We start from the raw sequence: 12,531 nt of genomic DNA on the forward strand, positions 1-12,531 counted from the left end.
CCTAGAACAGTGGCTCAGAGACACGATAGCATCAGAGGGCTTCTCACCATTCTTTGCGGTGGAACGTGCCCACAGGATCCCTGGCGGACCACCTCCACCAGGAGTCAGACCACGGCCAATAATCGCTAGATTACTCCACCACAAAGATAGAGACTACGTACTGTCACAATCCCGCCAGCTAGGTGAGATTCAATTGGATGGCCAAAAGGTTATGATATTCCCAGACTTTACGAGAGAAACACAGGCGCAAAGGGCATCCTACATCGCAGTAAAACGAGCCATGCGTGAGCATGGTATAAAATATGCCATGCTCTTTCCGACAAAACTCCGAGTGGAATACGATAACAGAACCCACTTTTTTCTCACACCTCAGCTGGCGATGGAATGGCTTGAATCGCTGAACATCCACTGCAGAGCAACCCGCGACCGGACATTCCGAAACCCCGGGAAGAAACGTAGCAGATCCCGGAAAAAGACCACAGAAGCGGCTCCATCGAAACGTCAATCACAACAGGAGATGCGTGATGCAGTGGAAACAGCAGCAGCATTAAGCGGGGGAGACTTCCACACACGCCGGACCCCAGATGCTACATCAGACGTTGACTCAAACTGCGAACAGTCCTCAATATCCTCCCAGGACACTCTCGTCGGCTTGCCTTTGATCACCCCCAGGAACGGCGGACGAGATTATTTGACCTCGCTAAAAGAACAAGTTGGCAAGTGAGCGGACAATTGTGGGGGAACCTCAATCTGTTTAGGGACATTGATAAGACCCAACCGTAAATATAGAGCTATAGGAACCTAGATGTCGTTTCTTAACCGGCACATTACATATAATCGGGCCTGGGGGAGGGTCCGGGACGCTACCTCTTGGTCTCTGGCACGACTCCCTCCAATAGGTTGATAATTAGGATTACAATAGTTGTAATGGTTTGGACGGGGAGAGTTGTAGGTACCGGTCCTGGGGAGAGGGAGTTACAAAGGGGGTTTGATTTTGCTTGTGTTGTCTTCAGGGTTTATCAGGCAGATCTATCTCGCAGCCCAAACCGTTCACACCTTAGATTACGAAACTCAATAGGTTTGTCCAGTAGTAGTAATAGAGCGGTGTTAGCGGAACGCCTCCACACCCCTCCCTAAGCTATGACCACAGAATACAAGATAATCACATGGAATGTCAGGGGCCTAAATAACATGTCCAAGAGGTACAAAGTTCACAGCTTTCTTAAACGAAGGGGAGTGCACATAGCTATCTTACAAGAAACTCACTTGTTGGAGCAGGAGATCAAGGCCTTGAAAAAGTGCTGGAGGGGACAAATATTCACCACTAACCACTCAGCATTTGCAAGGGGAGTGTTGATATGGATCAGACCAGGCGTTCCATTACAGGTTCTTCATACCTTGATCGACACTGAGGGGAGATACGTAGTGATTTCTGGTAGATTGGACTGGAGAGAGGTAACTCTTGCGGGACTATACGCCCCAAATCACGAAAAGGGAAAATTCCTAGACAGATGATCACTGATCATGAGCACACTTCTCACTAGCACTACATTAATTGGAGGAGACTTTAATTGTGTAGTGGATACCGCAATGGATAGATCGCACCCACCATTGTCACAATCCGTAACTCATAAAACAGCACTGCACTTCCAGCAGTGGCAAAAACACTGGCAATTAACGGATTGTTGGCACAAACTTAATCCCCCCCAATAGAGAATACTCTTTTTATTCAGCAGTTCACGACCTGCATGTACGACTGGACACCGTTCTGGCATCTCCAGAGGTGCAATCTGTGGTGGCGAAGGCCGAGTATCTTGGCCGCACCATCTCAGATCATAATCCCTTATTGATCTCTTTGGCCTGGTGCGGCGAAAGACCTTTGATTCCCACTTGGCGCCTGAGAGCAGAGTCACTTGAAGACGAAGCTTTTAGAACCCAACTGGGCACGCAGATTACGGAATTCTTCGAGAACAATGCTGGAACTGCCTCGTCCAGATCTGTTGAATGGGAATCCTTTAAAACAGTGATCAGGGGATATTGTATTAGCACTACTGTGGGAGTACGGAAAGTGCTAGAGACAGAACTAACCGATCTTGAGAACTCCCTTAGGGAACTCGAACGTAAGCACCCATCACAACCCGACCTCTCAACACAACTAGAAGAGACAAGGACTAGAATAATAGAAACTAACACTAGATTGTCATGTTGCGATTACAAACAATTCTTGCAGAAGCAACATACAGAGGGCGACAGAGCAGGTGCCCTACTGGCATGGCTGGCCAAACCGCCCCAACTTCAAACCATAGTGGTGGAGTTAGAGACCACCCCGGGTATAAAAGTATATGGACAGAAGGAGATCAATACCACCTTTCTTAAATATTATTCAGAGCTGTATGCGCCTCTCTCCGAAGTACTCAGCGACGCTCAATTACAAGATCTGGGGAACCTCAATCTCCCGGCATTGAAGGGGGAAGATAGAATAGCCCTGGCGACTCCCATATCACTTAAAGAAGTAAAGGCTGCAATCCAGAGTATGGCAAGGGGCAAGGTACCGGGAGCAGATGGTCTCCCTCTGGAGTTCTACCTTACATATCAGGACTCATTAACCTCCCAGCTCAGCATCTTATATGCAGAGGCATGGAATAACAACAGCTTACCTCCTTCCACTACAGAGGCAATAATGATTCCCCTTCTGAAACCTACCAAACCCCCCACAGAAGTTCGATCATACCGCCCACTATCAATTTTGAACTTAGATTATAAAATACTAAGCAGGGTACTAGCTAATAGACTTCTACCATATATGTCCTCATTAATCCATCAGGACCAATCGGGATTCATCCCAAAGAGAAGCACTGCCCAAAATATCAGTCGATTGATCTCACTCCTTCATGCCCTACCCCCTGACGCAAATAGAGCAGTAATCATCTCGATAGATATCGAAAAGGCTTTTGATAGCCTACGATGGGACTACCTAGAACGAGTGATGCTGCAGCTAGGACTAGGAGAAGGGGTTGTCAAATGGACGAGGCTTCTCTACACAAACCCCACAGCGAGAGTACGCACTTGCCGTACAATATCCCCTTCCTTTGCCATAGGTAGGGGTACAAGACAGGGATGCCCGCTTTCACCTTTGCTTTTTGCATTGGCAGTTGAACCTCTCGCCCAATCAGCTAGGTCCCAGAGGTTCTACGAAGGCATTACAATCAATGCTTGGACGCATCATATTGCTCTCTATGCGTATGACATGTTACTCTTCCTCCGGAACGCAGAGACCGATCTACCAGGAGCAATGACAATGTTAGACAACTTTGGAGCCGCATCTGGACTCCGGATAAACTGGGGGAAGTCTTCCATTTTTCCAGCTGCTAGGGGTATCGAAGAACCAATGGACAATCGGGGTCTTCCGTGGTCCCCGTCCACATTCAAATATTTAGGGGTCAATATCTATCACTCCGCTGAGGATTTACTAGAAGGGAACATTCAGAGCACAATTAGGAGTATCAAAAACAGCATGATATTCTGGCAGACACTCCCGCTAGCGGTTACTGGGAGAGTTGCACTGATTAAGATGATAGTGTTACCTATAATGTTATATTATTTTGCAACCATCCCACTCATTATACCGAGGGTGGTATTTAAAACAATTTCGTCCTTGATTACAGGATTTATATGGGGAACCAACAGACAAAGGATAGCATTGCGCACCCTCCAGAGAACAACAGCAGAGGGTGGTTTGGCTGTTCCTGACTTTGAATTATACTATTGGGCGAGCCAACTCCAATGGCTGGCGCGATTCATCAGAGTACCCCCAGTGGGGGAAGCACTGAGAACCCCTCTCCACTGCCCCCGTGATAGAATTCTGGGCATTCTACTAAACCCCAAGAAACAGAATAAAACACTTCCGATAGAATGGGAAGCATCACGTCACTGCTGGGAACAATACCTAAAACGAACACACACCAGAACACCGTACTCGCCAGAGGCCCCCCTGATCTGTATAGGAACCGTCACAGGAAATCATGTAATAAGGGGTATCACCCAATTCATGGCACTTCAGATTGACACCATAGGGGCTCTATATAATAACGGGAAACTGTGCACTTATGCAGAACTGCAGGAAAGATTCCAGATACCACCAGGGCTGTTCCTAACCTTTAACGCAATTGCTAGGACTCTTCGTAGACAATGGGGTACAGGATTAGAAGAGCCCCCCAGACATAACACCTGTGACCAAATATGCACTATAGGAGACCAAGGGAAGTTGATTTCAGGGATATATACTAACCAGCATATGTCTTCCCTTAAATAAACTTAAGACCAAATGGCAGGGGGAACTGGATGTTACAATAGATGACGCACAGTGGACCAGAATAACCACACACATATATACAGTTTCCAGAAATGCCAGGTTTAAATTAATAAACATATATGTTTATCACAGAGCTTACTTAACCCCCTATAAAATGCCAGCTGCCCCCGATGTGCAGAACTAGCAGCAGGGTTGCTGCACATGCTCTGGAGTTGACCACTAATCGGGGACTACTGGATGGGGATATTTGAAGCACTCTCCACTTGCACGGGCAGAACATTATCCCGATCAGCCATGGTGGCGGTTTTGGGAGATTTCCCTCGCCCCAGCAAGCATAAAATCACAAACCGATTCATAGACCTGGCTATGATACTTGCAATGAGAGAAATAACTTCACACTGGAAAGATCCGAAGGGACCACAGATAAATCGTTGGAGAAATGCATTAATCAAATGGGCGGAAACTGAAGGGACAGTATTACTAAGGGAAACATTCAGGGGCCTGGGAACTAGAGACAATGCTCAGCACTGGAACATGATACTGGGGAATTTTAGAACACCTGACACTTCTAACTCTGACGCGGAGGCAGATTTACCAGAATCAGATCATGTATAATTGATCAAGACATTCCTGTTGAAGATCGTACAAGATACCAAATAAGTGATTCATTTGTGAACCAAACAAATACCTCTGTATAATTGATGGGAAGTGCGAAAGGGGAGAGGGAGGGGGAGGGGGAGTTACAAAAAGATGGGAAGTTATTTTGTTTTTGTATGCGTTTCATGCAATTATAAAGCAATAAAAGAGATCTTAAAAAGAAAAAAAAAAGCTGTATTCCATTCATTGGGCACTTTTGGACATGGTGGGGTTCAAAGCCTTTCCTTTTCCTCATCAACATTCAATACATGATCCACATGTTTCAGGACCAATCCTCGTTCTCAAGTGAAAATGGCTTTGTCTTCTTGATCTCCTAGCCTTGTGTATCCTTGTCGAAATTGCCAGGAGGCACGTGCCCTTCCTCCATTAAGGCTGCCTCGGACTCCTTTCAGATCTCCTAACAGATGGCACAGGATATGTAGTGGTGGCTGGCAAACACCAACCTGCAGCAGGATGGTATTTCACAGTGGTGACAGACCTGTTGCTGCTGAGTTGGTGGGGGCATCTGAAGGAGATAGATGATAGAGGCCTCTGGCCTCTAGTGGAGAGCCAGCCCCATATTAGTCTTTTATAGCTTCTGGCGATCCGTCTGGCCCTGAAAGCCTTTCTGCCATTCATGAAAGGTAGGCTAATCTGGTGCCGATTCTTACAACACAGCCCCATGTGGTATTGCAACAAGCATAGGGTTGTGGATTCCTGTGCTAGTAGGCCTTCTTGATGTGGATGGAGCAGCAAAACATCTCACTGGTTCCCAACCACCTTGCGTGGTCCCTGAATATCATAGTCTGCAAACTGAACTTGCGTTGTCTGGTAAACCATGTGGGGCATATCCACTCAGTAGGTTATGCCCTGGCCTAAACTATCTGCCAGCGTTGAATGCGCTGTATCACCAATTCTGTGCTTTGAAGTTACTACAAAGCTCTCATTTGAAGAAGCATTCTAAATGGAATAGAAGGAAGGTTCCCATACCTCTCCTGCTTCAGATTAAGGAAGATCAAGACAGACTGGGGCCAGGTTCTACTTAATGCCCCAAACTGGGACAGGAGAATATGGTACTCGGTGCTTGAGACTGAGCATTTCTCCTTCAGTCAGACTTCCACTTCGGGAGGACCTCCTGACTTCGCATCACGGCAGGGTTCCACGTCCAAGCCACCACAACTTACACCTCCATGTTTGGAGACTGAGCAGAGGTGGCCAACTGTGTCTGATTTGCAGACCAATGTGGTCGATGTGTTTTTTGTGATCAGGTGCCCTTCCACAGTGTAAATCTGTGCTGGGCACTGGGACAAAGGTATTGCTTGTTTGTGGTCTCTGAATCAGCAAGCTCTTATAAGCTTATCTTTCTGATGTCCTTCTTTCAAGACAAATTGGTGCAGAGGACCCTGGCAGCCTTCTGATCTAAGGTGGTGACTTTCTAAAGTGTTGGCACAATCACTGCCAGCGTGTGTCACCTCACCCCTCGAAAGAGAAGGCATAAGAAGAACCCAGGTTTTTGCATCGACGACAAGACTGCAGTATGTACACGTGAATTTCCTCTATATCTCGTTTTCTTTTTACATCACAAGTACCTTTACTTCTCAGCTTTGAAGGTAAGTAGTTTTTTCTCCCTCTCTCTCTATTCCTCTCTCTCTCGCTCTGCCCCACACACACACACACACACACACACACACACACTTATTTTAAAACGTATGTACATATAAACACGTTTGTAAATATCCGTGAGTGTATATACCTCATTTGAATTCAGAAATAATTATTAGTTGTATTTTTTAAATAACTTGAAGCGTAAAAATTTATGTAATTATGTTTAGTAATCATTATTTTGCTACTAGCAATTTTTTCATATTAATTTCGAAGAAACTATGCATTCCTGAATCCTAAAAACTTAGCACCCCAAAAACTAATACCCATCCTTGAACCCTAAAAACTCCTTACCACTCCAAAAAGGTACTCATCCATAAACAGAACTTTCTTTATCACCCTCAAAACCTCTCAACCCTGAATTCTAAAAAACCCTTGCCACTCCAAAAATGTACTGATTCCCTGAAACCTAAAAACTTCTTATACCCAAAACGCTACCATTTTCTGAACCCTAACTAAAAACCCACATATCTTTAAAAAAGACTGAACCCGAAACTTATATCTGTCAACTTTAATTTTAATTAAAATACTATTTATTTAAATTTAAATTAATTTTTAATAACTAGATGTAATCGACAGTAAAATACTATAATAATCATTATTTGTACATTTAATTGATTGTTTAATTTCAATAAAAAAATTTTTTTTTAAATTATGTATTATTAAACTCGTTAATTAACTAAATTTAACTATTAGTACTACAATTAAATGCACGTAACCTTAACAGTATATGTGAGTATGTACATATTTTTATATACATATATAAATACAATCAGTCTTGTGTGTCTATATGTGTGATTGTGTGTACACACACAAACACTTGTGTGGATGTTTGGAGTATTGTTAAGATTGGCTGATTTAAAGATTTAATGCAGTAGCTAAGCTGCGAAGTAAAAACCTCCAAAGTAATGGTTGTAAAACTTAACTGAGATGTAATGGCTCCCGATTTAATTCCAACACAGTAATGATTTCCAACGTATGGCCTGTAAAGCCATGGTAGCAGACCATCTAGTCCTTGTCTGAAGAGGAGAAATAGGTTATTACAGGTCTACCTCGGAAATATCTACTTTACAGTTTCTTTTTCCTACGTGCTCTCTCTCCTTCAGGCAATTTTTTGGGATTTCTTTTCTTTCAATAACGCTCTTACAACCCTGGCTAAAAAGGACCCTCGCATTTTCAAAGACAGTCTTCTCTGACTGATACTGAAAGGACGTAGTGATTGATTGTGACCAGAAGCCGTGCGTTATAGAACTTAGGATGGACGTTTTAATACCTGAGCATGAAGATATGCTTTCTGAGAAGGCTAGTGAAAGGCTGCTTTCATGTGCTAGGCTCTCACCAATTAAGAGATATGCTATTCAAACAAGAAGTGAGACTCTGTAAGGTAGTGTGCTTTAAAAGGAGTAGCCTGAAACTTCAGAGGGGTTAGGATGAATTTGGCTTTCATGGTGGGCTTGTACAGAAACTTTGGCAGCGGCTTTTCTCCTGCTTGCTATTCTTAGGGAACAACAGGTAATCTGAAGGACAGAGACTTTTGGTCCGGGTAAATAATGACATTTTGTTTCCACTGTACCTTTATTTACATAGAGTTGCCATGTGTTGCCTTGAACCCCCTGAAAAACAGCGAAACCGCCAACCTTCTAGATCCATCTCTACTTATTTTGGAACAATGTTGGCAGCCATATTGGTAGTAAAATTGGCCATGTGCTTGTCTTTTTTTGGTTTCGACTAGACAGTGCACATGCTGACTCTGCGAGACATATTTACATACTGTGAGCTAACAGCCTGCCCATAGCTTACCATTTTTTTAGCTCCAGCATCGCTTTCATTTACTTCATCCCCATATGTTACGCCATGAGGGCTTCATTTAATCTTGTGTTTGGCTCTCTCCTGGTGCATGGACCAAGTTCTTGTGTTCATCGTATGCTCCCGTTTTTGGAACTACTTTTTCTTTGTGTTCAAGCACTCCATATGAGTGCTTATATTTTCAGTCTGTCTCCTACATCCCCATCCATGTAGTTTCTATTCTCTCCCCCACTTCCCCCTCCTATGTTGGTTCTTTTTCCTCACACCTCCTATCCTGTATTCTGTGCCACTGCACTATACACAACTGCCCTCTACTCTGTAACACTCTACACCACTGCACTCTACACCACTCTGCTCTTCTCTGCACCATTTTATTCTTCTCTGTACCACCCTACGCCATGCACTCTGTGCCCGTTCACTCTGCGGCACTCTATGCCACTCTACTGTGCACCACTCTATTTAAGCCACTGGACTCTACTCTGAGCCACTGCACCGTACTTTATACCTTACCGCTCTACTCTTGGCCACTGCACCCTGCACTGCTCTACTCTGCACCACTCCACCCCACTGCACTCTGCTCTACGCCACTGCACTCTACACCACACTATTCTACCCCACTGCACTGTATGTCACTCTACTCTATGCAACTGCACTCTACTCTGCACTACTGCACCGAATGCTGCTGAACTCTATGCCACTGTATTTTACACCACTCTACTGTCACCACTCCATGCCACTAGACTCGACTCGACTCCACGCCACTGCACTCTGCTCTGCACCACTCTACTCTGTGCCACTGTTCGCTAATCTACTCTGTACCACTGTCCTCTAGGTCACTGCATTCTATGCTGCTTTATTCTGCACCACTACACATCACTGCATTTTACAACACTACACTTCATGCCACTGCACTCTACAACACTGTACCCTGCACCGCTCTACGCCACTACACTCTACACCATGCACTTTATTCCAAACCACTCTACTCAAACCCATTGCACTCTACCCCAGTCTACTCTGCACCACTATATTCCACCCACTCTATGCCGCTTCTCTCTATGCTGCTGCACTCTACTCTGCACCACTGCACTCTGTGCCACTCTACTCTGCAGCATTACATCATATGCCACTCTAATCCACTCTGCAGTACTCTACGCCACTGCACTCTAGCCACTCTGCTCTGCAACACTATATTCTGCCCCATGCACTCTACTCTGCACGACTCAATGTCACTCCACTCCGTGGCTCTGTACCAAACTCTGCACCTCTGCACTTTATGCCACTGCACTCTACTCTGCATCACTGCACTCTACGCCACTCTTCTGCACCACTGCACCCTACACCACTCTAATCTACTCTGCACCCCTCTGCTCTATGCCACTGCACTCAAGCCACTCTGCTCTGCACCACTGTACTCTGTGCCGTTGCACTCTACTCTGCACCACTTTGTCACTGCACTTCATGCCTCTGTACCAAACTCTACACCACTGCACCCTATTCTGCATCACTTCAAGGTACGCTACTCAACACCACTACACCCCACGTCACTGCAGTCTACACCACTTTACTAACTATGCCACTGCACTCTGTGCCACTCTACTCTGTACCATTCTACTTTATGCCACTGCAGTGTTTGCCACTACACTCTATGCTACTCTACTTTACACCACTCAACATCCCTGCAAACTATGCCACTCCAATGTATACCACTATACTCAACTGCACTGTATCCCAGTGCACTATACCTCACTGTACAGTACTTTACACCACTGTACGCTGCTCTGCATCACTCTACTCTGTGGCAGAACACTCTACACCTCTGCTGTCTACTGTACTCGATACAACTCTGTGCCACTCTACTCTGTGCCACTCCATACCACTTTACTTAGTGCCACTTTACGCCACTCTACCCCTTTCCACAAAATGCCACTCTACTCTACCCCACTTCCCTCTACGCCTCTCTACTCTAAGCCACTTCAACCCACTCTTCTCTAAGCCACTGCAACCCACTATATTCAACACTACTTTATGCAAATCCGCTCTACCCCACACCACCCTACTCCACACTGCAGTCCAACATGGCTAAAAGACATTGGCAAAGCCAGTCACCTGCGCGTAGGGAAAACCTACTATCTTTGCCAATGCATGTTTTGTTGTGACAACAATGACACTTATTCCCCAATTCTCATTGCTTATATTTATTCCTCATATAATGATTCCATAGTTTTGGGAGCAACAACAAACTTTCTACTGTTTAACAAAAAAAACCTTAACATTTGCCCCAATATCCTGTGTGTCTGTTGTTGCACCAACGCTTATCTTTTCCAGCAAATACAAACAGATGTGTGGTTAAAAGAAAGCAAAACTGTTTGATCTACTCAATAACAAAAAGTGATACGATATTTCATGTGTCAAACTTATCATTACCAAATAATTTTCTTTCAACTTCTTTGTGTCTTTTCTATTACAAGTATTATACATTTTAGCAATGCAAACGTGAACGTCTGTCCGTGTGTTATGCATTTCTGTGCCATCTTCCAGGTATCTTATATTCAGTTTTGAGTTCTCAGTCAGTTTTGGTCATTGGTGTTTACCTTCCAAATGTATTTTTCTGGTATGCTGTTTCTGTTTTTATTTGACTCTGTAGTGTTCCATTATTGCATTTTTAGTTTTGTTTTCAACTACTATTAGTTATCTCACACATGGTCTCGTTATTTTTAGGGGCATTGCTCCTCAGAACAAACCTGAATTACAAAAAGTGATGGAGAAGCGAAAACGAGACCAGGTGGTAAAACAACACAAAGAAGAGGATGCACAGAAAAAGAAATCGGACTTTGAGATTGAGTTACAAAAACGACACCAGAAACTGGAGCAGGTGAGATGTATAACAGCATGGCAACTATAAAGGTGTTGTCATGGTGTGTGATTGACATTGTGTTAAGCCAGCCTTCACTTCATAAGAACTGGTTAAAATATTCACATTTGGTTAGCACACTGAGCCTTGCGTTGTCTGGACAAAGTAGTGCGTGGATTAATTAATTGTTCATACTTTTGGTGGAAATCGATGATATTGATTGCCCTAAATGCCAGTATTAGCAGCACAATATTATGCACCCCCTGGCTATCAATGAAATCAGATGGCTGACTTGTTGGCTCTCCATTAGGCTCTCATAAACTTCCTGTTTGCTGATGATTTATTGTGGGGAGGACAGCCAGTGGAAACTAGACATGGTTCTTAGAGCTTTGCCTACTTTCTGACCACTCATTTTGCTTTCTTCATGATATCTGAGTTCATAGCGCGTAGGTGCAATGCCAAGAGTAACAAAGAGCAAATCAGACATAAGTGCTATACCTGTCTGTCCACAGTTGGCATCCATGCTGGGTAGCTATGTTCATTTTCTATACAATAGAAATTCAATCCTATGTGCAATTGTCTGACACAGTTGCACACAATCAGTGGAATTTCACTACCACCTCACAATTAAAAAAAATAAAAATAAAAAAGTATGCTCTACTCCAGTTAAGGTGGCATAATGTGTGACTAAGCATCACTGATATTGATTGATATTGATTTCAAGAGTTTTAGCTGCAGATTCCTCACATTTTAAATATTTCCCCAGGAGGCAGACTGGTTCTGGAAACTTCTCAGCAGTACCTCTGAGCACCAGTATGTAGCGCTGTGCAACTTTCACCAACGCCGTTGTGCTCCAGAAATGACATGCAGGGCCTAGATAGATGCCACTCCTCCATGTTGACATCAGTTCTTTTCTTTCCGTGATGCGGATCTGGAGCTCTCACTCGTCTATCTGAGACATTTTCCTCAGAAACTTTGTTTAAATATTCCAGTGTGCAAGGAAATGTCCCCACCAAAACAACATGTTTTAAACTTTGTAGGGGCTCCCACAAACAAATGTCTCTGACAGATCCCCATCAGGTGTGCCTTGGGTCGAATCAAGGCTCTTGGGCCTGCAGTGACTGCGCATTGATGAACACAAGAAGGCTTCGCCACAAGATCGTTCCAAGTCGAAAGGTTGTCCCCGTTCTCAATCCAGGAGTCGATTGAGCTATTTCAGAGGTCGGTGTTTGTCGAAATCAAAATTGTCCAGCAAATCAAA

General features: G+C 44.3%; 1 protein-coding gene across 6 annotated transcripts in view; it reads left to right on the forward strand.

Annotated features, from left to right (window-relative positions):
* FAM107B (family with sequence similarity 107 member B) overlaps positions 1-12,531 on the forward strand; it is a 183,071-nt gene that overhangs the window by 139,245 nt on the left and 31,295 nt on the right. For all 6 annotated transcript variants that reach the window (XM_069228729.1, XM_069228731.1, XM_069228732.1 and 3 more), the window contains exon 3: positions 11,138-11,291. In XM_069228729.1, coding sequence (XP_069084830.1) covers positions 11,138-11,291 — 154 coding nt within the window. The remainder of the gene's footprint in view (positions 1-11,137; positions 11,292-12,531) is intronic.

The sequence above is a fragment of the Pleurodeles waltl genome, chromosome 4_1 (assembly GCF_031143425.1).
Source record: "Pleurodeles waltl isolate 20211129_DDA chromosome 4_1, aPleWal1.hap1.20221129, whole genome shotgun sequence".
Taxonomy (NCBI): domain Eukaryota; kingdom Metazoa; phylum Chordata; class Amphibia; order Caudata; family Salamandridae; genus Pleurodeles; species Pleurodeles waltl.